This window comes from Panthera leo, chromosome C1 (assembly GCF_018350215.1).
Source record: "Panthera leo isolate Ple1 chromosome C1, P.leo_Ple1_pat1.1, whole genome shotgun sequence".
In the NCBI taxonomy this organism is placed as follows: domain Eukaryota; kingdom Metazoa; phylum Chordata; class Mammalia; order Carnivora; family Felidae; genus Panthera; species Panthera leo.
Genome location: NC_056686.1, coordinates 155047751 through 155075012, shown reverse-complemented (window position 1 = coordinate 155075012; position 27262 = coordinate 155047751). Strand labels below are relative to the sequence as shown.

Below are 27262 nucleotides of genomic sequence, written 5' to 3'. Positions count from 1 at the left end.
CCATTTCTTTTGTCAATTATCTTCAGTAAATGTCCAAAATTGTTAACACTAAAGTCAACAGATATTAAATAGAAATCCTTTTCTATAGCTTTGCTTTCCTTAATTTATGAAGATAAAAAATAAATGACATTGTAAATATTTATGTTAAGTATAATCTAATACCTAGACATCCAATTGAGAGATATTATACAACTACAAACAAAAGGATTGTGCTTGTATAATAAAGAGGGAAAGGAAGTTCTCAAATTAGGGATTAGCAGGTAGTTGCATTTTTTGAGAAGCCCTCTAGTTTTAACATAACTTCATTCATAAATATAACTTCATAGTCCTTATTCTCATTAAATCAAGTTGAGTTACTTGAGATAGAAAAATAGTCTCATTGTAAATAATAAATATGTCCCAATAGGGAAACTCGAGACAAGTATTAGGGAAATAATTTATTTTGAAAAATTTTCTATTTCTGTGAATCTTATGAAAGCTAGTTATCCATTAAGAAGAATAGGACTGTACCTTCCTGATAAGTGTCACTAGATTAAAAAAAAATTAACAAAGCAAGGAGTTTGCTTCCCACTGGAAAACCTCAGATCATTTATTCTTTATTAAATTAAATTATTATCTCTTATGTAGGGGCCCTAATGGGTGCAATAAATTCAAGCAATTCTAATTTAAACAGTTGTTTTTAATTGAAAACAGAAGTATAAATGTGGTCTTCATTAATAATGTTGCTAATCCTGTTTCCTGCATTTGATTAAAAGTCGCCTTTAGCTAATAGACATATTTTACATGTGACATTATAGTACACCAAAATCACTGAAGCACAATCATCATCTACCACAAAATATTTCAGACTCTGTGCCTAGTAGTTTAAATATATTATCAATAATCCTCACGAGATCCCTGTAAAGCAGATTAAGACATCTGCATTCTCAAGGTTAAGTGTCATGCAGCTCTAGAAGTAAATGGCAGGTTTTAGGTTGAAATCTAGTTCACTGTGGTTCCATTTCACTATCATTATGGATAAATCCTCACTGAGCTCTAGCTAAACATAGCACCATTTGTTAAATGTTTGAAGCGCAAAGCCCTAAGGAATTGTCCCTACCTCTAAGGAACTCGCAACCTAGTTATGGAAACAAGGCATGTACAAAAAGATACAGCCTATCAGAGCTGTTTTTGCAGGAGTAAAAGGAAATTGAGTCCCCACTTGAATAGACCATAGAAGAAGTCAAGGATAGAGGATGCCACATTTCACACTGTATATTACACAGCTGCCTTAGGACATTTGTCTAGAGTATAGGTGAGGGGAAAACACGCACACCCAGAAGCAACCAAAAAACATCACGTGCTTAAAAATAAGCGGCAGGTGAAGCTAGTTGCCTAGCTTGTCAACTGGAAATTTCGACTCTCAATCCTTACCTTTTGGCAATATTCTGCTGGTCTAGCTGGTCTGTTTCCACTCCTGGGAGCCTCAAACACGCTTCTCAGCTCATCAAGGGCAATGGAGAAGCGCTCGATCCTGCGCCGACCAGTCAAGGAATCCTCTTTTAGCACTTCAGGTGGGCGATATTCCCTGGAGTTGTCACTCTCGTCCTCACGCTCTGAGTTCAACATCTCCTCTCCTACACTGAGGGGCATGCCAGGGGCGTCTGGAGGTCCAGGTGCTGACACTCCCTCTACTTTGGGGTCAAGCAATTTGCTTTCTCGAGGCTGGAAGAGCCTGCAACGACTACCCCCAGGGCAACACTCACTTTTGTGGTACTCGCTGGATTCCCACTTCTGCCTCAGGAGGTTCAGGGAGCCCTTCTGTATCAGGAACATGGACGGCTCCAGGTTGTCCTGCAATATCAAAAGTGTCTTTTGTCAAAGATGCGGTCAGGTGTGTGAAGCATTTTCAAAATACCTGGAGTGCCAGCTCTTGGGGTTGGTGTTACAGTATAGAAATCCAGCTTTGCTATGTAATGTCTGGCTCTTGACCCTACAAAGTATGCCAGTTGACTTAGAATTAGATTATGGAGACGACTGGTTTGTACAGCCATGGACATTTAAAAGTAGAGACAAAAACCAAGACGAAGCGATTTTTCCCCCTTTCTTTCTTTATAAAATCACCCACCAATTATTTACTATGTAAAACTCAGACAACGTTCATTCATTGTTTAGTATATTCTGAGAAAAAGCAATTTAGCAAGTCTAATATGAAATTAAAAGGTTCGTAACAATTCAGGACTTCTTTTGAAATGACTGGTTTCTACAAATGTCTTACTTCACAAGGAATAGACTAATTGCTAACAGCTATTAAGTTCCTGCTATATGGCAAATCCTTTGATAAAAAACTTTATATGAATCTCATTTTAATCCTAACATCATCAGAATGAGTTAGTTGCTACTATGATTATTATCTTCCAGGAAAGGAAACTGAAAAGTACTTTGCCCAGGGTTCTCAGTGACAGAGTCTGGATTTGAAATGCATCTTTGTGACTCCAGAACCTGCCCTCTTAGCCACTGCAGACTAATGCCTCTTTTGTAATTTTAGCATCCAATTCAAATCTTATTGTGAAATTGATGAGAACTTCACCTTGTTTTAGAGTTTTGTGGTGAAGAGGAAAAAAAAATCAAATGGCAAAATGTATCCTTGCCAGAAACAAACCCACACATCCAAACACAAATCATAGACAGCAAGAGTTACACGCTAGCATAAATTTTTGCCATAGAAATGGCTACATTCTATTCTAACCCAGAGATTCTACACTACAAACTTGGGGCTTTAATAAATAAATTTTGGAATGAACGAACGAATGAATGAATTAATTAATTTTGCTCTTGAGGGATGATGCATTTTTCTGCAAAAGTATTTGCACAGTGTGTATGATAAACAATCTCACTTAGATTAAGGCCTGGAAGTATCTCAAAAGGTCACCTAATACAACGGGTCTCCAGACTTCTTTGACTGCAAACCCCATTGTAAGACACATTCTATGTATTGGGACTCAGCTCGCATAGTACATAAATAAATAAGAAAAACATTTTTGGTTTCACTAAATACTGTCTTTTATTATGTGAATTGTCTGGTGATGTTTTCCACTCTGATAGCCTTCACTTAAAAAAAGAAATGCTACCCGCTAAATTGATTTAATGGTCTACTAATGGGTCATGGACTGTTGGTGTGCTCCACTTACAGCAGGAGTTCAAACTTGGGTTGGGTTTTACTAACAGTGAGGCCTTACAAAAGCTTAATTTCTAAAATGGATTTATAAACATCATGGCTTTATTCTGAAAAATACATTAGATAATGCATATAAAACTTCCAGGGTGTATTAGAAACCCACCCATAGCTCTTAATTACACTCTGCGCTCCATCTCTTGCTAAAACATCATTTGAATCAGTCCCATATTCATGCTACACATAAGCTTCCTAGATAGGAGTGCTTGGAAGAAGGATGAGAGTATTTTAAGTCACAAATCCATAGACTGAACAGACTGGAAATTTTGGCTTTAATAATATTGCTAATTAATAAGTTTGGATTAGTCACTTATTATAGAAAATCTCAAAAAACAGTAGCACCCAGCAAGACCTGAATATCTGTTTGGGAAACTGATTAGCATATGCTGAGAATCTAATCAACATATGCTGGAAATGTCTGTGACTCATGTGTAAATGGACTTAAGAAAAGATCTTATTAACAAGGGAATGACTGAGACATTGTCACAGCTGGTAATAGTGACCTCATGAGGTTATTTAATGAAAGAATTATTCCTCAGCCAAACTTGCAGAGTTAGGAACAGAAATGTAGGAGGAAGAAAAATTGCAAAGTAGCGGAGGAAAACCATTTTTTTGTTCTCCTACAGAAAAAAAAATCCTAATCTTTAAAACTGATTTGGAACTTCTGATTCTACATAAAGACGAATAGACACACTTTTCTCTATTCTTCCTATTAAATATGGCTAAAACCCTTGGAAATTATATATAAAGCAAATGTAAGAGACAGATTGCCTAGGTACTCTGAGATTTGAGGAGCAATATGGTAATGAACTCTTTCAGTCTTATGTAGCCAAAACTTGTTGCTGGAAGACTAACCCAAAGACTTCTAATGGGAACAAAGAAACTTCCCCAAGGAAAGCCTTCTCTCTAGCCAAAGAAACAGGAAATGGGGCAACTTAGCATAACAGGAAATTTTGGACCATGATTGCCATCCTCCAGGTAAATACTGAACTATTTTTGCTCAAGATATGTGTGAGGTTTTTTTCCCCCACATCAACTAATTCTCCAACTCTCTGGCCTCTAACTAGGTGTCCTATGATTAACTAATTGGCATTAGCACAGATTCCAAAGATTAGGATCTCAGTCCCATAAGGCTGTCCCCACTTCAGAGACCAGTGAAGTCCCAGGTTGCCACCTGTACTTCTGACCAACTGGCTATCAGTTGAGGGTTCCCATGGTCCCTCTTACTCAGGTTGGATAATTTGTTAAAACGACTCACAGAACTTAGAATGACACTTTACTTATATTTACCTGTTCATTACAAGGGATACAACTCAGGAATAGCTAAATGGATGTGATGCACATGGTAAAGTATGAACTGGGTGGTGCAGAACCTCCATGCCCTCTCGGCATCCTGGTGTGTTCACCACCTCAGAAGCTCTGGGTTGTTTAGGGGATTTTATGGAAGCTTCATTATAGCAATGATTGATTAAATCATTGGCTGTTGGTGATTAGCTCAACATCCAGCTCCTTTCCCCTCCTCAGAGATCAGGGATGGGGTTAAAAGTTCTAACTCTCTAACCATGTTTTCATTTTTCTGGTGAACAATCCCCATCATGAAGCTATTTAGGACCCTAGCTACCACTCATCTCATTAGCATACAGAAGATATTCTTACCCTCCAGAGATTCCAAGATTTTGGGAGATGTGTGCAAGATCATTATATATTTATCACAAACACCATGAAAAATGCCACCATTGCTCCTTGTTGTCCCCTCTCCCTCCTACCACAATGATGGTATCAGAGAAGACTGAGTGGAGAGCAAGGGTCTTCATCCCTACTCAATGATAACAAGATCTCCAAGATGTCAGTGAAGGCTAGGTGAGGATCACGTAGTTCTGCACCATCTAGAGGTAATGAGATGTTTCTCCTTCTCCCCTTTCCTGCTCACATCAGAAGACATGGAGTTGGCAGCTAAAACTTTCACCATCATCCACTGTTAGTGAAGTTTCTCTTCCAACGGTGGTGTCAGAGGAGCCCATGAAAAGACCAATAACACTGGGGGTTGGGGATGGGAGGTAGTTCTCTCCATCCCTGAAAGTCAGGGTGATATTAATGAAATCCCACTTCACCTAACAGTAATGGAACATTCCTCTCCTGGGAGTCAAAGGAGACTAACTGGGTAAATTGGAATTCTACTCCCATTTGAAAATAATAAAGCTTTTTCTCCTTCATCTTCTGAAATAGATATAAGTTCCAAATTTTATAACAGAATCACCCAAATGTCCAGGATATAATTGAAATCACAGGTCCTCCCTCTTTCTCTTTCTCTCTCTGCCCCTTGCTCACTTGTGCCTCCCCCTCAAAAAAGGAAAAGAAAAGAAAAGAAAAGAAAAGAAAAGAAAAGAAAAGGACAGAAAAGAAAAGAAAAGAAAAGAAAAGAAAAGAAAAGAAAAGAAAAGAAAAGAAAAGAAAATGACCGGTCATACTAAGAGCCAGGAAAACCTAACTTGAGGAGAAAAACAATCAGTAGACACCAATACTGAGATGACTCAGATATTTGGAATCCTCTGAAAGAATTATGATGACTGAAAGTAGTCATCATAAAATTGCATTGATGAGTAATTGCAAACATGCTTGAAATTCTTTTAACAATGGAAAATTCTTAGCAAACAGAAGATATAAAGGATAATCAAATAGAAATTTCACAATTGAGATATCAATAATCAAAATAAAAAATTCACCAATAAAAAAATTCACTGATGGTCTCAGAATAATGGAAAGGACAAAAGAAAAAGATTGATAAATCTGAGGATAGAATGTTAGAAATTACCCAATGTAGGGGCACCTGGGTGGCTCAGTCAATTGAGCGTCCAACTTCAGCTCAGGTCATGATTTCATGATTTGTGAGTTCAAGCCCACATGGGGCTCAGTGCTGTCAATGCAGAGACCACTTCGAATCCTCTGTCCCCCTCTCTCTGTCCCTCCCCTGCTTGCGTGCTTGTTCTCTCTCTCAAAATAAATAAACATTAAAAAAAAGAAATTACCCACTGTAAACAACAAAGAAAATATAGTGAAAGAAAGAAAAAAATATAGAACCTTAAGGACCAGAGATCATAAGGACCAAAGATCTAACATTCATATCACTGAGGTCTCAGAAGAGGAGAAAGATGGTGGTGCTGAAAAACTAGTCAAAGAGATCATGCTTGGAAATTCCCAAAATTTGGCAAAAGACATGCACCTATGGATTAAAAAAGTCGAGCTAACCCCCAAGACACATCAAAATCCAATTTCAGAAAACAAAATTAAAAAAAAAAAAAAAGTCTTGCAGGCAGTAAGAAAGAAATCACCTCTCACCTTAGGGGGAAAAACAATTTAAATGACAATGGATATTTTGTCAGAAATCATGGAGGTAAGGAGGAAATGACACAATATTTTCAAAGGCTATAAGAAAATAACTGTTGGGGGCACATGTGTGGCTGAGTCAGTTGAGCATCAGACTCTTGATTTTGACTCAGGTCATGATCTCATGGCTCCTGATGGAGCTCCGCCTTGGGCTTTGTGCTGACAGCATGGACCCTGCTTGGGATTCTCTCTCTCTGCCCCTCCCCTGCTCACACTTTCGCACTCTCTCTCAAATAAACAAACAAAAAAAAGAGAAAATAATTGTCACTCCAAATTTTATTTCTACAGAAATTATCCTTCTAGGGATGAAAGAAAAATGAAGACATTCAGCTGAAGAAAAACTAAAAGAATTCATTGCCACCAAATTTACCCTAAAAGCATAGTTAAAAGAATTCTTGAAACAAAGGAAACTATAACAGAAAGAATTTTGGAACATCAAGAATGAAGAGAGAACAATAAAAAGAGAAGAATCATGGATAAATACATTATACTTTCTCCTCTTAAATTTCCTAAACTGTGGTTGACTGTTGAAGCAAAAAGTTCAACATTGTCCGCTATGGTTCTCAGTGCATGTAGTGGAGTTATTTAAAAAGTTATACTATAAATTAGGGAGGGTAAAGGAATAAAAGATAAAGTTTCTATACTTCAACTGGCAAAATGCTGACACCAAGAGACTGTGACAAGTTATACATATATAATGTGATATTTTAGAAATCACTAAAAAAAAATTAAATCATGTTAAAAAAATAGATAAATCAAAATGTATTTTAAGAAATATTCAAGTAACTCACAGAAGTTAGAGAAAAGGAAACAAACAAAGAGAACAAATATAAAACAAACTAAAATGACAGGGTTAAGCCCTATAATATCAATTATTACATGAAATGTAAATATCTAAAATACTGATATTTTATAGTATATTAATACTGATATTTAATACTGATAGAGATTGCAGAGAACATAAAAACCATTATCCACATACTTATGAAAGAGTATTATGCTGAGTGAAAAAAATCTCAGAAGGTCACATACTGTATGATTGCCTTTGCATAACATCTTTGAAATGACAAATTATAGATGTGCAGAACAGGTTAGTGGTTGCCAGTGTTGTAAATGTGGAGGGCAAGATAGGTATGACTACAAAGAGGTAGCCTAAGAGAGATATTTGAGGCGTGAGGTGGGGTTGAAAAAGTTCTGATCTCTATTACAACTATGATAAAAGTGTAACAACCTACACGTGATAAAATGGCATAAGACTATAATACACATTGTGTCGATGTCAATTTCCTATGTCTGATAATATACTATGCACTCATGTAAGATGTAACAATTGAAGGAACCTAAGCAGTGTTCACTAGCTCTCGCTGCACAGTGTTGGCAACTTCTTGTGAATCTAGAATTATTTAAAAATAAAATATTAATGGGGCACCTGGGTGTCTCAGTTGGTTAAGTCTCCAGCTCTTGATTTTAGCTCAGGTCACAGTCTCACAGTTCATGAGATGGAGCCCTGTGTCAGGCTCTGCTCTGATAGCTCAGAGCCTGCTCAGGATTCTGTCTCCCTCTCTCCCTGCCCCTCCCATGCTTGTTCTCTCTCTCCCTCTCAAAATAAATAAATAAACTTTAAAAATATATATATAAGTAAATAAAAATAAAATGTTCAAAACCAAACAGACATGTGATTTGAAGTCACTCCTTTGGGTTTTATTCTACTTGGAGAGCACAGTGAGAAACATAGACGGTAATACCAGCATTCACGTGCAGTGACATGGGGTGGTAAGTCCCTCTGCTGCACTGGCCACCATTATGAATGGTTAAGTGACATCTTTGTGTCAGTTGTCAATTTATTGCTGCTCAGCTCCCCCCGTGTACTTTTCAATATATGTTCCATGATAAAATACTGAATTCCTTTAAGTATTTCTCCTTTAAAGTGCGTACAATGTTTAGCTTTCTCAGTAGAGGGCGCTGGAGGGTCAGTGCAGGAGGAAGAGGCTCTCTGCAATTTCTTGTGAGGGTAGGGTGTCAGGGGTTTTATGATATGAGAACATCCAGTCAGTGGAGCCTGTCCAGCCACAGGGATAGAATGCCACCCCTCTATGATCTTACGACCTTAGTCTGGGGATAATCCTTCCATAGCCCGCTCAACATGGAAACAAATCTTATAGCTGTCAGTGACCTGGAGGCTATCACAGAAAGCAGCTGTTGACTCTGCAAGCTCCTGAGCAACCCACATGCAGCCTGCGTGTGGCCCAGGAGATCAACACAGATCTGCTGCTCCCTCTGCCAGTCCCTACAATAGCTCATGTGCTCTGAATGCCTCTTGACAAGATAAGGGCTATGACTCCCAGCGCATGGCCTTCCTGCTAGTTGCTGATCACCTTTTCAGTGTGCACCCTGGGGGGTGGCCTATTGCTTGTCTAGAAACTCTGCGAGCATCTGCAGCCTGGCTATACCAGCAAGCTGGTTAGCTAGGCTCGGGCTGAACCACACCTTCCCCAACTCAAGTCTGAATCCTTTGTAAATCTGTCCTTCCTTGGTTATTCTTCCTCAGACCTAGGGTACCATAAATTGTGTTTTTATATATTATGGTTACACTTTTATTGTAGATGTTAATCATTTATATTAAATTTCTCCTGTTTAGACTGTTGTGTGGTTTCTATTTCCTGATTGGACCCACATGGCTATAATACTCTTGTTTAATAAGAGATGCTTACTATCTAATTTCAACAGCAGGTCATAAGGGTACATGTTTTTAGTATTGTCATGATAGTGCATGCCCCTGTTCCCCTTATTACCAACTGTGCTGGTGTGTGATGTGTGGTTGGTAATAACTCTTCTTCCCATAGTCCCTCGGGAATGACAACCAACGTGACAGAGGACAGCATTTACTGAAAAGTGTCCCACTGAACTCTAGTCTTCCATGATGTTCTTCAGAAAACATTACAGCAAGAATTATCTAGATAAACAAAATTTAAAAACATAATATTCATCCCATAATATCCAAGCCCAAGTAATTGTTGTTCTAAACTTATTTAATGAGAGAATCTTTTATCATAAATTGCTCTTAATATGTTCAGGTGTTGTCTTCCATCAAAGTCATTTTGATAAATGTTAACATAAAGCAAAAATCACTGTAAAAGGCAAGCCTCAGAGTCCTTCTTAGTATATATATAGCAGTAAAAATTGATTATTCAGCTCAGTCATGAATTTGACATGTCTTTAAAAAGTATTTAATAATTATATTTAACAAATAATATTTTCATATTTTTATTAGAACATGGACTTGAATCTGTGAAAGACCACATGATAAGCTGAAACATTTATACATAATATGAGAAGACCTTCCCAGCCTTTGGAGAATTGCATAGTAAGTAAAAATCTGGATATATATGAACTAAGGAAGATAAGTGGATATTTTATACAACAAGGGTCATTTAATTAAAAAACAAAACAAAACCAAAAACAACTGAGAAGAAATAAAGATTCCCAAGGAGCTACACAGGTGATCTCACTGTGACCGTGCTGCAGACGTTACCAATGGGTTGATGCATCTTCTTTCACACTCAATGAGACAGACTTTAATTCATGTAGGATTTACTTCCATTCCCAGACCCCAAGGCCTGCCCACCATATTATCTAGCAACACAGGGGAGCAGTGCTCAGGAACAACGTGAAGTTCAGGAATTCTGGACTTTGGTTGTCTCTGTCCAGTGGTTCTCCTCTAGGTTAGGATATCACTACATTGAATCATTGAGACTGAGGTTGCAGCAAGGTAGACTGAGGTAGGATAAAACTGAAAAATGTCCATAGAAACTACAGGATTAACCAATGACCTAAAAAAAAAAAGCATCAGGGCGGAATAAAACCACTGTTGGCATTTCCACAGAAATGCACGCTGTTTTCAACTGTCACAGATGACTCAGAAAATGTTTTGGTTTCACCTAAGTATGTGACTCTGCATTTTTCCTTGCTGAGGGGATGGTTTTGGAATTTAAGGGATTTTCTCTTTTTTTAATGTTTATTTTATTATTTTTTAGGGAGGATTAAGAGGCAGAGAGAGAGGGAAACAGAGGATCTAAAGTGATCTCTGTGCTGACAGTGGAGAGCCTGATGGGAGGCTCAAACCCACAAGCAGGGAGATCATGACCTGAGCCAAAGTCTGACGCTCAACTGAGTCACCCAGGCTCCTAAAGGGACTTTCAAACAAGACTCCCCTCCATCATTTTCTCTCTCTAGGACTTATTTCCTCTGCCCTTTCAGTCTCATGCAGTTCCTATTTCCTGTCCTGCCACAGGACCTTTGCAAATACCCTCCCTTATGCCTCAGTATTCTTCCCTCTCCTGGGCTGGTATCTCCTAATGCTAATGACTCACTCGGAGAAGCACTCCTGACTTAACCAAAGATGTTAGAGCTTACTATTTAGTAAATACCCAAGGTGATTTTGAAGAAGGTGATCTGAAACCCATTCTTGGAGAAACACTAATAAAGAGAACCAATGTTCTCATGGACAGACAGAAATACAATCTGTCAAGATTTTGTATATGCATATGAACTGATATTCACATTAGGATTCCAGGCCCTTTAGTTCATGTTGCTGCCAGGTGATCTGCTAGCTTCTGTGAAAATAGTATCAGGTGTGTAGAAGGAAACATTTTTCAGATGGGAAAGAAAAGCTTTATCAAAAACTAAGTTGCCAATGTATTAAAAACTGGATTCTCACAAAACTTCTTACAAGTTGTGATCTCTGTAATTCTAAGAATTTCCTCTTGCCTTCATTATTGTAGCAGTGGGTTTATCTCTAATTATGATAATAATATAAGGTTTGTGGCCCATTTCATAAAATGACAAGAACAACGATTTTACCTGTCAAGCACACCAATGTGTTCAAAGAAAAATTAAGTCTTTGAGCAACTCTTGGTGCGAAGAAAAATTACCAAATGCTTTTCTGTTCTACTGAAATTCCCTTAAGTCAAATCTTAAACAAGCTTAGTAAATAGTCTCATTGGTTGATTTATTAAGACTTCTTGTAAATCATAACTCTTGTTTCTTGTATTTGAAGACATGTTTTGGTACACTTTTCTACTAAGAGTGTTTCAAGTTTAAAACAGAGTGATTTATCAATTTGAAACACATCCCCAAATAGAAGAAATAGGATTAGTACAGATGACAGCAAGTGGAAAATTTTAAACAACCTGATACATGGCAAGGGTGACAAAAGTGCTGACACTTTCAACCTACAGTTCCAAAAAGGGAAATTTATCCAGAAGTAAAAAATTTAATAGAAGGACATTCTTTATATGCAAATACCCCTGCAGCATTTTTATAGTCATTAAAAGAAAAGGAAAACCCTAAAATTCAACGCAAGAGGAATGCCTTATTACATTATAGTATAGCCACGTAGTAAAGTTAGGTAGCCATTGGAACTAGTAAATATGGAGTACACATAGAAATATTAAAATAAATTTATAATATTAAGCAAAGAAATGCACAGTAGGTAATGTATTGCATTATTTCAAAATACATGCATGGGTTTAAGAACTATGGGTTCTTAACTATGGGTTTTAAAAAATGAAAACAATAGTGTTTACATATTGGGATTTGAGGCAACTGGCTTTTCTACACTTTCAAAGAGAAAAATAAATACTGTCTTTGGCAGCATGAGTTTAAACTGTTTACCACCTTTCATGGAAGGAAGGAAATAATGACTTTCACAACAATTATGGTTGTATTTGTAATATTTTTAAATTTCTCATTCGTTACTCTAATATTTATAGCATCAAATTCCAATATTCTCAGTTTTCCCTAAGCAGAGAATGACCATTGAAGGTAATTTAAGCCCAAGAGTCAGTTTACTGCAGTCATCTTTGTTTTAAATTACAGCACTACCAAACCCTCCCCCAGAATCAGCATGTGATCCCTCCTTTTCCCCTCCGGTGGTTTTTGTGTATATGTTTATATGAATACATACACATAATGAAGGTATACATATATACATTTATGATATAATACCTGAGCCCAACCACAAGTGATGTCATTTTTTTCATTTTACTTATTTTTGAGAGACAGAATGCAAGAGGGGGAGGGGCAGAGAGAGACACACACAGAATCTGAAGCTGATATTCACTTTTATTGCTTCCTTTGCTCTAAACTCAAGCAACTAGCCATAAGTTATTTCAGAAAAGAATACAAATTCAGCTCCAAGACTTGAGAAGACTCCTCAACATATTTCCTGTAAGGACCTGGATGGAAAGCCTTTTGCCAGATGCAGGCAGGTGGACTTCTTCAGGGGCTTCTGTAATGCTGTTTCACACTTATCTGATCATTTACTATTTATCTTGAAGTTCTGAAAGCATGGCATGCTGCAGAGGGTCTTGCATGCATGACAAGGCTGCTTTGTACAATTATTTTGGCTATAAATAAATTTATCTTTGTGTGTGAAAAATCACCTAATGCCTGTCTCCATGTTCATTATGTCATTGGTTTCTATATTTTCTCTCTTTTCCCAACACCCACCGTCCTCTTAAATATTGCATCTCAGAGATGAGAGCATCTCCTGAAAGTCCTTTAAACGGGACTATAATAACAACAACAACTATTACAAAAACTCAGATACAATTTAGCAATTTTAATACCAACTAAAGATAGGAAATTTTTTTGTTAATCAAAACTTAGGCTCTACCAATTTATGAATAAAAGAGACATCAGAGTGCAATAAAAATGTATTGTGGAGGAGAAGTGTTTTAGTGGGCTTCTCATCTTTGGTAACTACAGCTATATGCCCGGAGGGGAAAAATATTTTGAAATAGAATGCTAGCCTCCTTTAAAACAGTAGCTAATGATCCCAACCAGATGACAGAACAAAAAAAGATTGTGGGGTGTATCAGCGTCTGCAAGCTGCAGTTTCAAACTACAAAACAAAAGGTTTCCAAGAACCTGCCAAATTTGTGTTGTCACTCAGCCAGATTCTCTGCCAAGGAAATCCTTAGTCTCACAACTATAGAAAGCAAGTTAAGGTTAGGGAAATGACCAAACTAGCACCTTCCGAAAAATATCCCGTGTTAAATTTATAACACTAATATTGGTGTGGGTTAATTTATTTTTCTGTTTTGGTTACTTTTTCAATTATCAAACATTTAGTATTTTTGTTGTGATTGAAAATTATTGGCAGACAACAATCTTTTTTTTTTTTCAGAGGAAAATAAATCCTAAAGGTAATGACTAAAAATGTTTGTCAAATAAAAAGTAATTGATCTTTTTTGAGAGGGAAATTTTAATTAGTTTTGGCAGACAGTTGCTATCTTACCTGATAAGAATGTGAAAGAAAGGAGTTAAGAGTTTCAAAGGGATGGCATTTTCAGTATTAAAAACAAACAAACAAAAAAACCAAAACTAAAGATTTAATATAAATGTTGCCAATTCCATTAATTTTTCTGGCTATCCTAACTTCATCAAAATAGATTTTCAATTAGTTTTCCTTCTGAAAATGTACCTAAAATTAGTACATTACTTAATTTGCCATTAATAAGATGCATGCATAATTCATACACATAAAGAAAAAGATAAGAATAATGCATTTGTTTATTTTTCTTTCTTTTATCTCCTCATCCACATTTATTAAGCAAACTGGCAAAGCATCTTGCTAAGACAAGTATTAAAAGAAGTTATGAGGTTGTATATTTGCAATAAGCTTATCTTACCGCCATGTCCTTTTCTGTCAAGTTCCTGTCCTGTGCCTCGGCTACCACAGTTACATGTCCATTAAAGGAAAACACAAATTTAACAGTTCTTTAACTCACTGATCTCATCTAACTAATGAACATCAAGCATGATGGACATACGTTGCTAGATAGCAGTTACAAGACACCAAATCTCTCATAGCTAGCTCTGGGAGCTACATTATTTAGTAAGTCATGGAAGACAGAAGTGCACTTTCGACCATAACCCCTGCTTGTGCTGAGTACTCAGCTTACAAGGTTTACCAGGTAAAGGCTGATTGAAGCAGCCTTTGTTTGCAAATTCTATAGAACAACAACAACAACAACAACAACAACAACAACAAAAAGCATGCTCAAAAGATTGATCTTGCAGCATCCCAGGAAACTGTCTGTACGGTGTGGATAATGAGTATTTAATAAAAGAAGATATTCATTAAGTGTTTTATGGTTTATCCCAAGCAGGCTGGGTACCAGACAATACCTGTTACTTAGACAATACAAAGCCAATGTTCTGTCACACAGGCAAGTTTCTTCCATTCTCATATACAGAGGACATCTGGAAGAAAACAATCATCCAAAACTTGCTCTTGTGAGGTTTAACATAAGAATGCCAATGCTAATAATACAAAGAAGAACAAAATTTTAGAGTTTACCACAGGAAGCTGGTGAGGAATTAAAGGTAAGTCCTGCTTTCAAGGATTTATAGTCTGGTCAAAGCACTGCTTTCTACCTTTCCTGTGCACCGACATCACCTGAGATGCTGTTAACGCTGTAGATTCCCAAGGCCCTGATTGGGGAGATTCAATAGGTCTGGAATGTGGCCTGGGAATCTGTCTCCTTATAAGCACCACAAGTGATTCTGATACCTGAAGCCCATGAACCCCAAATTTAAAGAACACCCTCCTACATCAACAGAAACATCAATGACCTGGAGAAGACACAATAGCATTAATTAATTCAGTACATGCGTAGAGATAGCTTACGATGGGAGAGGTACCATGTTAAGTACTTATAGCATCTTTATACAAACAACTTGTAAAAACAGAAAATAACAAGAGTTAGTGAGGCTATGGAGACATTGGAACCCTTGTATATTGCCGGAGGTATGTGAAATGGCGCAGCTGTTCTGAAAGACAATATGGTGTTTCCTCAAAAAATGAAATATACAACTACCATGTGATCCAACAACTCCACTTCGGGGTACAGACCCGAGAGAACTGAAAGCAGGAACTCAAACAGGTATCTGTGCACCTGTGTTCATAGCAGCACACCCACAACAGTCAAAAGGCGGAAGCAGTCCAAGTGTCCATCAATGAATGAAAGGATAAACAAAATGGGGTATATACACTCAATGGTATATCATCCAGCCTTAAAAGGGAAAGTAATATTGGCACATGCCATTACATGGATGACACCTGAGTACATTACACTAAGCAAAACAAGTCAGTCACAAAAGGACACATATTGCATGATTTGACTGATGTGAAGTACTTAGAATAGTCCAATTCCTAGAGACAGAATATTGAATATTGAGTATTTGTTACCAGAGGTGGAGAGGAGAGGAGAATGGAGAGTTAGTGTTTAAGGGGCACATAGTTTCAGTTTGGGAAGATGAAAGAGTTCTAGTGATGGATGGCGGTGATGCCTGCATAATAATGTGAATGCGTTTAATGCCCCCAAACGGCACACTTAAAGATGGCTGAAGTGATAAATTGTATACGTATGTTTTAATACGGTAAAAAAATCCAAAACAAAGTCACTGAAAATCATGCAAACAGTAATCAGGAAGTGTAGAAAGTACACTCAAAATTGCCTGTTGTGATAAAATAAATTAAAATAGGCTTTGTCAAAGTAATTTTGAAGAAGAAGACCAAAGCAGGAGGCATCACAATCCCAGACTTTAGCCTCTACTACAAAGCTGTCATCATCAAGACAGCATGGTATTGGCACAAAAACAGACACATAGACCAATGGAATAGAATAGAAACCCCAGAACTAGACTCACAAACGTATGGCCAACTCATCTTTGACAAAGCAGGAAAGAACATCCAATGGAAAAAAGACAGTCTCTTTAACAAATGGTGCTGGGAGAACTGGACAGCAACATGCAGAAGGTTGAAACTAGACCACTTTCTCATACCATTCACAAAAATAAACTCAAAATGGATAAAGGACCTGAATGTGAGACAGGAAACCATCAAAACCCTAGAGGAGAAAGCAGGAAAAGACCTCTCTGACCTCAGCCGTAGCAATTTCTTACTGGACACATCCCCAAAGGCAAGGGAATTAAAAGCAAAAATGAACTACTAGGACCTTATGAAGATAAAAAGCTTCTGCACAGCAAAGGAAACAACCAACAAAACTAAAAGGCAACCAACGGAATGGGAAAAGATATTTGCAAATGACATATTGGACAAAGGGCTAGTATCCAAGATCTATAAAGAGCTCACCAATCTCCACACCCGAAAAACAAATAACCCAGTGAAGAAATGGGCAGAAAACATGAATAGACACTTCTCTAAAGAAGACATCCGGATGGCCAACAGGCACATAAAAAGATGCTCAACGTCGCTCCTCATCAGGGAAATACAAATCAAAACCACACTCAGATATCACCTCACACCAGTCACAGTGGCCAAAATGAACAAATCAGGAGACTATAGATGCTGTCGAGGATGTGGAGAAACGGGAACCCTCTTGCACTGTTGGTGGGAATGCAAATTGGTACAGCCACTCTGGAAAGCAGTGTGGAGGTTCCTCAGAAAATTAAAAATAGACCTGCCCTATGACCCAGCAATAGCACTGCTGGGAATTTACCCAAGGGATACAGGAGTACTGATGCATAGGGGCACTTGTACCCCAATGTTTATAGCACCACTCTCAACAATAGCCAAATTATGGAAAGAGCCGAAATGTCCATCAACTGATGAATGGATAAAGAAATTGTGGTTTATATGCACAATGGAGTACTACAGGGCAATGAGAAAGAACAAAATATGGCCGTTTGTAGCAACGTGGATGGGACTGGAGAATGTGATGCTAAGTGAAATAAGCCATACAGAGAAAGACAGATACCGTATGGTTTCACTCTTATGTGGATCCTGAGAAACTTAACAGAAGTCCATGGGGGAGGGGAAGGAAAAAAAAAAAAAAGAGGTTAGAGTGGGAGAGAGCCAAAGCATAAGAGACTCTTAAAAACTGAGAACAAACTGAGGGTTGATGGGGGGTGGGAGGGAGGGGAGGGTGGGTGATGGGTATTGAGGAGGGCACCTTTTGGGATGAGCACTGGGTGTTGTATGGAAACCAATTTGACAAAAAATTTCATATATTGAAAAAAATAAAAATAAAAAATAAGAAAAATAAAAATAAATAAAAAAAATAAAATAGGCTTCGTGGTGAGGAGAATTTTTGTATTGGGTGTTGAAGGCTGAGGGACACAATCCCTAGCATTTCTACCATCCTGACAACCACATTCCAACACAAACACCCACAAGCCCAGGGGACATGGAAACTTAGTAATTCATGATATAATACAAATATTAGCCCATCTCAGACATGTAGAATCAGATATTGCTTAAATTTTGTAAGTAAGGAGGCAAATATATATACAAATATATATATGTATATATATAAGGAACTCAGGCAAGCAAACAACAAAATCAAAATCATCTTATTCAGTAAGTAAAGAGACAAAGAACATTGCAGTAGGATGGATGTGGTGGTAATACAGACATGCTGTGTATGGAGCGGTAGCAAAAAACAGGGACTCAGCACTTAGAGACTGTTGCCTTACATTTCCTATTCAGCCACCACATGGCCTTAAATTTCAGTTTCCTTAGGGATAAAGTGTAACTCATAATGCTTTCCTTGACCTGAGACAGCTGTATAGATGATTTCTATGAAAGAATATATGGAACTTCAAAAGTTTTACAAAATATCAGAATAATGTCCTTACATGGCACCAGACATTCAAAAGAGATTTCTTTTAAGTGCTACATTAAAACTACTCAAATCATGTTTGTAATTTTCCTCAAAGTTTGCCAATCAGTTTTGAATTTACAAAATCAATTTTGAATATTTTGTGAAGACAAATTATCTGTTAAGGAAGGATTTGATTTTTAGATATAGTCAGTCCACTTTTAAGGGTTAAAATGGGATTAGGTGGTTGATTATGTTTTCAGAAATCTCTCAGAAATGCTGACATGAAAGCCAGCTGTCCAGAGTGGCAAATGCACATCTGAAGATACTCAGTTGTCACTTGGTCTCTCAGGGTCTTGGTTTCTTTATACTTACATAAATTGCATCGTCCTTTCAGAGTTTTGGGTTCAAAGAATATGCCCTAGTTTATTCCCTGAATGACATGGCAATAGTAGAAAGCTTATTAATTCTTCACCTTCACATTTTCAAGAAACCCTCAGCCTGAGAGGTGAGTCCAAATACTGTAGATACCACTTTGGAAAGTGGTGATGAGGGTCCATAATCAAGTGTTCCTGATATAAGTCATAAAATATCCGTAATCAAGCATCCTTGATGGCTACTCAGGATAAGACTGCAGTAAGTCCTTGGGCAAAAGATGTACTTTCAGGAGAGTGAATCTCATCTTTTCCTGTGTTCAAAGCTGTCCACAATGGTTTGGTCCAGAACTCAGTGACAGGCACAGAGTCCTCTGCTCTGGTCCAATGCTATGGAAGCTCATGTCCATTTGCAGCAATATTTTGGAAGAAAGTCATTCCCAAGAATTATCTTCCCTAGACCATGGTCCCCAGAACTCTGTTTATACACAGAGCCACTTCCCACAGCAAAACCCAGCCTACAAGTGTTGGGCAAGGATGGGTTTCAGCAAGATTATCTCCAAAATTTCCTTTCCCCCAGGGACTGCCTATATTTAGAGGTATACCAGTTTTTCCTAAAAAAAAAAAAAAAAAAAAAAAATCAAAACATCAATGGGACTACTCAACTTGAATTCCAGATTCTATTGGCACAGCTCTTAGACATTTTCAAGGTTCTTACCTCCTGAGGGAGGGTAATCTCAATGAGCTCTTTACCTACACTATGATGAACATGACCACTTCTCTAGCTAAGGAGAAAGACAGGTGGCAGGACACCCCTCTAGTAAGATTTTCCATGACTTACTCAATAAAACAGAGGCAATAGCAATAATTTACAAAATGCGGGACACTCAAAGGGACCTGTGTGTCCTGTGGAGGTGCCTGGGAGACCTGCAGAAGGCAACAATGGTGAAGACATTAGCCTCTGCATAATAAGACAGAACTGCATGTCAGTAAAGAAGCAAGAGTCACAGGCCACCTGGGTGGCTCAGTTGGTTCAATGTCTGATTTCAGTTCGTGAGTTCGAGCCAGGCATCAGGCTCTCTGCTGTCAGCATAGAGCCTGCTTCGGATTCCTGTCTCCTTCTCTATGACCCCTCTCCCACTCATGCCTGCTCGCTCTCTCTCTCTCTCTCTCAAAAAAAAAAAAAACAAAAAAAAAACAAAAAAAAACAAAAAAAAACAAAAAAAAAACTTTAAAAAGAAGAAGAAGAGTTGTAGCAAATGATTGGGCCCTTCAGGTTTTGCTGAGCAAACACAAAAACTTCTTTCAAGTATATTTTATTAAAACCTTTTTTAGCCCTTTTGAAAACTGCTAACTTAGAAGTGTAAGTAAAGTAAACGTTCTGTAGTGAGTATCCTGAGATCCTGTCTATCCCACCTGGGTTTTGCCAGCCCTTTCCTCCCACAACTTTTCTTAGAGAAGTTGAAAATCTGTTATGTTTGGAGTGTAGTGGTCTTCAGCCTCTGGCTGATGAGCATTCTACTCTTTCTGCCACAATTCAAACCTTAGTAAACAATAAAGTCTTATTTTGAGTCTCGTGTTTATTTTTTTTCCCAAACAGTATAGTCAGGGTGCTTAGAATTGAGGCCCATGCCTAACAAAAGCTCTCTCAATTAGAAGCAATGTTTTTAACCATTTTATGTTTAAGGAATATATACATGAATTAATTTTAAAAAAATTGTATTATGACTAAAATTGTATTTGGGAATCACTGTACTTCTTAACATGTGGGAACCTATGGGCATTCCACATGATTAAAAATTACAGAAATTTCCACCTCAGCGGCTTAAACAGAAAAACATATAATGGTAGTTTCACATACAACTGAATTCAGAAATCGTCCAGGATAGGTTACACCGCCAGGCTTTCTTTATTATCCTTAGCATGTGGCTTCCATACTTAAGTTTACAAAAAAGCTGCCACACTTCTAGAAAATTACACCCATGTTCTAAGAAGAAAGAAAGTGGAAGGGTCAAAAGCTTTCTTTTCATGATGATGATGATGATGATGATGATGATGATGATGATTTTATTTTCGTTTCCTCCACAGAAACCTCTGACTACCTCTCAGTGGCCAGTCCTGTGTCCCACACCCAATTTCATCTGCAAGGGAATCTGGGAGATCAGGCTTTTTTCTTGGGCACATAGTCACCTCAAAAAAAAAATTGTGCTTCTCTTAGTAAGAAAGATAAATAATTGTGTAGTCCTGAACCAGTGTCTGTCACCATGTTAGTACAAATGCATCTATGATGCTATATTCTATGCTTTTATATGTTATCTAAAAGAAATAGAAAATAAAATAGTGTCCTATACAGAAGTAACTAAACAGATGTTTGTTTGTGAAGGAACTCTATGAAAGAGATAATGTTTTCTTAGGAAGATCTTAACTTTTTGTTAAAAAAAATTAACATTTATTTATTTTTAAGTTACAAAGAGAGACAGAGCATGAGTGGGGAAGGGGCAGAGAGAGAGGGAGACACAAAATCTGATGCAAGTTCCAGGCTCAGAGCTGTCAGCACAGAGCCTGATGCAGGGCTCAAACTCATGGACCGCAAGATCACAAACTGAGCTGAAGTCAGATGCTCAACTGACTGAGCCACCCAGTCACCCCAAAGATATTAACTGTTTTCTAGATGCTCCAGTTTTCTAGGTGTTCCCTCCTGGCTGCCTAGGGACCTGCTGCATCACTCCAAATAATCTTGTCCTCCTGGGTACCCGGGTAGACAGACTGAGTTCCAGAAAATTTTTCTATGCTGTACGCGCCCCATCAGAACAAGAGTCTACTCATTATTTTGGAACCAATAAGCTAATCTGTTGCAGATGAATTAATGGGTGCTATTGAGTTAGGTATTATCATTTTTTTCCTGCAGATTTCTGGAAATATGTTTTTAACTCAAAGATTGTGAATTTGAAACTGGGTGTAACATTTGTGAGCTATATGATTGAAATACACATTAAACATCACTGAACCTTGGGCTCCATGTGTATAAAAATGAACAGAATATCTAACTCAAAATCATTTGTGAGAGTTTGGAACATGTGGCATTATTATGTAGTGATCAGGTACACAAAATCCATATTCAGATCAACCAGCTTCAAATTCCTGCTCAAGCACCAGTATTTATGACATTAGATGCATTATTTAAATATCTAAGCATTAGTGTCCACTTAAATACTGGGATGATAATAATATCTCCCAGGAGAACTCTTGTGAGATGAATAAAGTAAATGAAATCATGTTATTAAACATTTAATGTAGGGGCGCCTGGGTGGCTCAGTTGGTTAAGCATCTGACTTCTGCTCAGGTCATGATCTCATGACCCACAAAGGGCTCTGTGAGTTCGAGCCCCACAAAGGGCTCTGTGATGACAGCACAGAGCCTGGAGCCTGCTTCGGATTCTGTGTCATCCTCTCTCTCTGCCCCTCCCCTTCTCCCTCCCTCTCAAAAATAATACATAAATATTTTTTAAAAATTAAAAAAAAAATTAATGTAGTGCCTGGTATGGAGTAAATGTTCAGTGCATGGTAGTTTTATTAGTAGTATGTAAGTGTAATGATTGGCATTCAAAAAGTGTGTAAAAATTAATAGTTACCTTCTACAAACTATAGAGGACCATAGATTTTGAGGTAATTTATTTATTTTAAGCCAGATATTATATTATTCAAGTTTATTAAAAGTCTTTGTCCTCAGAGATTGTAATCACAAAGTCTAATTAACCATGTGACATTTATTTGGTCTTTCTAATAGATGTTATTCCAGTCTGGAGATTTTCATATATAATTGTTACAATGATATATTATTCAGGATTACATATATATATATATATATATATATATATATACACACACACACACACACACACACACACACACACACACACACATATTAATCCAATGGCAGAAAATACATTGTAGTGTAGGGGCACCTGGGTGACTCAGTAGGTTAAGTTTCCAACTCTTGACTTCAGTCAGGTCATGATCTCATGGTTCATGAGATTGAGCCCGTAATGGATTCTGCACTGACAGCACAGAGCCTGCTTGCTCTCTTTCCCTCTCTCTGACTCTCCCTTGTTCATGCTCACCTCTCTCTCTCAAAATAAATTAAAAAAATATTTTTTAAAAAAGAAATACATTGCAGTATAGTATTTTAAATCTTACATGTTTAACCAATGAATTTTCCTACATAAAAAGGACTATAAATTATACAAACCGATGCAATTAGCCAGTTTTCAAATGGTAAGTTTCTTGAGACTTATTTGAAAGCTTAAAATATAGGGTAGCTCTGATATGTAGAAAAGATAAAGTGTATGATATAAAGATTTTATTGTAAGACAAATTTTATAAACTGGTTACATTCTAAACTTCAAGTTCTGATGACTGAAAAGACATTTTTTTAAGAATTTGCCAAAGTCAATGAAGAACAATTAACTACTCAACAGCTTTTCATTTAAAAAGGACTTGTGGATTCAACTATATTGTAAAGACTAGATGCATTACTTACATTAGCGTTTCTTTTTCTACCCCGGGAAGAGTAAAAAATATAAAAAAAAACAACTAAAAATGATCAGACCTGTCATCATCATTACTTAGTTGGAAACATACTGAAACATATCATCAAAAAATCAGTTTGCAAGCACCTAGAAAATGATGGGTACTGGGTAAAATCTGCTTGACACTGTAAAAAAACAAATCCTGTTGAATCAACTTAATAGCCATCTATGACACAGGAACAAAAATGATAGGTGCAGAGAACTTGATAGACAAAATACATCCTGGCTTTGGTCAGCATGTAGAGATAGTTGTATATAATATATAGAAAAAGATACAATTTGGGTATCCCTTCATCTTTTTAAGCTCTTATTAACCACTGCTTAATATATCTGGAAATGATACTCAATTGGAGTATTGATAGGTGAATTAACTAGTTAGATATAAAGATGATGAAGTCCAAGACTAAACTGTGACAGGGCTGATTTTTTTTTATCTTTATTTATTTTTGAGAGAGACACTCATGAGCAGAGCATGAGCAGAGGAGGAACAGAGAGAGAAGGAGACACAGAATCCAAAGCAGGCTCCAAAGCAGAATCCAAAGACAGCTCAGAGCCTGACACAGGGCTTGAACCCATGAAGTGCAAGATCATGACCTGAGCCGAAGTCGGATGCTTAACCAACTGAGCCACCCAGACACCCCAAGGCTGATTCTGATAGTTTTCTTAATTAAAAAAAGAGTTAGAAGGTATTAGTATAATTAAAACCAAGTAGGAATCACTCTCATTTTGTGGCTTCTTTTTAAAAAGTCATGCCTTTTGTAACACCACCATGCTTCTCCTCTTGACTTCATTCATGTCTTTGATAAATTATAAAGGTCAAGCTAAAGATTCACAACTGGAAAGGGTATACAGAATGATAATGTCCATGTAATGATGGAATGGGATCATTCTCTGAGCTTCTAGGCTTTGGAAGCCCAGGAGAGTAGGTTAATGGCATGGAACCTTATGTGTCACTGAATCACTGCTTCTGCCCAATGGGGGATCCATTTTTACATGTGACCCCAAGAATTTCTTTCCACAAAATGAGTTGAATGCATCCCTCTCATCTCCAAAGACTCAAGACATTTAACAAAAACAGCACGCTCAAACTAGAGAACAAGTCCTACTTTTGTGAAGCAGAAGTTCCTAAGCAGAAAGTCAGATATCCTGAGTATAAATTAAAATATCAAACTGCTTGATAAAATTATTAACGTAAATTTTGATAAATATTAATTCTAAGGTGAATTTTGAAGAATCATTTTAGCAGATATTTGGAAACAGTGTTAAAGGACCTGATTTCAGTACCTTATCATCCCAGCCTAGACAATTTAAGTTCCTAAGAGTGGGAGACAGATAAACACAGAAAGGCTTGAAAGAGTAGTGTACACTAGACCAACAACAGGGTATTTCCTTAGACACAAACTTGAAAATAATTTTCATCTTATAGACCGACTCTAATTTATAGTGGCCAAACTTACCGTAAAGAATGGTATGATCACAAAGTGAACCAGAAGTACACTAACTATTTGATATGATGGGGTGGGTGACTTTGCCCTCTTTCCATAATGAGAAAGTTTATATCAGAGCCTAACTATACTATTTATATTTGACTATACAATAAATCCAGAGGGTGTAATCATTCTTGAATATCAGTTTATTCATTCTCAACTAGGCATTTGTGTCTTCATTAGGACTGGAAGACTTTCTTCAGGTATCATTGTACATATCTGATCTGTGTAAACCAACCTGGATGCTGAAGTCCAGATTCTAATGTGCAGAATGGGCAACCAGGATCTTCTAGACAACTGTGTTTTCACAAGGCTTATTTTGGTTGGGCTGTGGTAACTCATCTCATTTAAACAATTATTTAATTCCTGAACTTCTCCTATATCTATGAATGGACACTTCAGACTGGGTTGGAACATTATTAAAGATTCACTTTTCGTCATTCATTCATTCACTCACTTGACACAAACCAACTGATATTTAGTTACGTGTTGGAAAAGTTATCAGATATTAGATTAAACTCATGCTACCTTTGTCCAGGATCTTATAGTCTGCTGAGAGATTCCAATGAAGTAATCTTTAATTCATTGACATAAACTCAAAGTGCTCTGGCAGTGGTGCTACAGAAGTACAGAGGGGAGCCTGGATGGTTCAGTTGGTTATGCATCCAACTTTGGCTCAGGTCATGATCTCACAGTTTGTGAGTTCAAGCCCCACACTGGGCTCTACTCTTACAGCTGAGAGTCTGGAGCCTGCTTCAGATTCTGTGTCTCCCTCTTTCTGCCCTTCCCCCACTCTCTTTTTCTCTATCTCTCAAAAATAAACATTAAAAAAAAAAAGAAGCAGCACAGAAAGGGTGATTTGCATTAGCTCTGATTTTAAAATTTATTTCTTGCATTAACTCCACTGAGCATGTTCTAAGCCTCAGGGCCATAAAGAACAAGTCTAATCCTTCTTCCATATGAGAAACTAAAAATTTGAAGAAAATTCTATTAGGTCCCCTAAATCATCTTCTATCCAATCAACCATCCCAAAATGTATCTTACTAGAAATGTGCTTAATTCTCCCAAAATTCTCAGCTATAACCTATCATCTATAATCAGAATTAATCATGCAATCTCTTATCATTTTGGTAGATAAGTCTTTTAGTAGACTGAGAAATCTTAAAAGAAAGTTAATAATTTGATTCATTTGTGGTTTCCTGAACATTTTATTTTGCACAGGGCTAAAATCAATAGATTATAATTGAACATAAAGGAAACAATTTCAACATCTAGAAAACAAATATAGAATATCAGGGACTTTTTATAAGTATAAAGGATTAAGCGGCTATTAAGATTCTTAGAGATATACAACATACTGAAGTCTTAGGAATTCCTTTTTTTGAAAATGCCTTGTTTTTCACTAGAGTCCTTTTCTGACTAACTGTAAAGTATACTGTAACATAAAGAAGTGATATTCAAAATATTTAACAATATCACATTCCTTAGTATTGGAGCAAGATCCTGCCTGCATTTCAGAAAGGTGTGCAAGTCTCAGGGAGATCCGGAGGGTATTTAAAAACAATTTCAAAATTATTTCAATCTTGAAAAAAGTTATTGAGGCAATAAATAGTGCACAGTGGCTAAATATCAGTCTTTGAAACACAGACTTTTAGCATGAGAAGTTTTAATGGAAACCCTGTAATCAAGTGCCCTCTTTAACCTGGTCATGAGAGGGCAAATGGCCTGTTCAGATTCACAGAACAGGAACAGCCCTGGTGTGTCCCTCAGCTTACCTAAACTTTAGACAGATTTCTTAATTGACTTTACATCCCTAATCTTTCATTTCTTAAGGGCATTTATTTTGGAAAACTTGCGATTATAAATTATTTCTCTGTCCCTTTGACACATGGATCTTCTTTCAGACTCGTGCCGGTTTTACAACCCAGGAATGTTGGTTTCTCAAGGACCTGGAAGCCATCCCTTTAAAATGGAATCATCAAAAAAAGATAGTGCCCATTTCTCCCATTCTCTGTGGGAGGGTGGTAGCCTAAATTCAATAATTGCTTATTGGTAAACACAGATGGTCTCGTAACATTGACCAGCCTCTCCACTAATGTCCTCTTCTACTTTTCAGCTAGCTCATACCTCTGCCTAAAACTCTCCCATCTTTGGTCTCAGTGGAAATAAGCCCAATCTCTCTCTTATATTGCAAAGGTCTTGAATATAATTTTCCTTAATTGTCAAACTTTTCCAGTGCAGTGTTTCTTTGAGAGAACCCTTCTCTTCAAAATCTTGACCTCTTTCTATGACACCATACTCCTTCCAGTTGGTAGCTGGAGTTACCATATAAACAATAGGGGAAAGAAAGATAGTCACCACTATCCTGGTCTACTGTAATATAAATAATGCTCCATGGACACTCTTTTTTAGAATCTTGATGTCAAACTTTAGTGTGCCTAAGAATTTCTTAGGCTGCTTTTAGGACAATGTAGATTCCTAAGTTCTGATTCAGTAGATCTGAGATGAGACCAAAAATATGTATTTTAATATGCATCAAATGATCCCTGCCCTATGAAGTCTGCTTTAGATTATAAGTTTGATAA

At 37.2% G+C, this 27262-nt stretch overlaps 1 protein-coding gene across 1 annotated transcript in view; it reads right to left on the bottom strand.

The window, feature by feature from the left end:
• The window catches only part of XIRP2 (xin actin binding repeat containing 2), a 375441-nt gene that overhangs the window by 309236 nt on the left and 38943 nt on the right, over nt 1-27262 (bottom strand). The window contains exon 2 of the mRNA XM_042952574.1: nt 1414-1833. Coding sequence (XP_042808508.1) covers nt 1414-1815 — 402 coding nt within the window. The 5' untranslated portion in view covers nt 1816-1833. The remainder of the gene's footprint in view (nt 1-1413; nt 1834-27262) is intronic.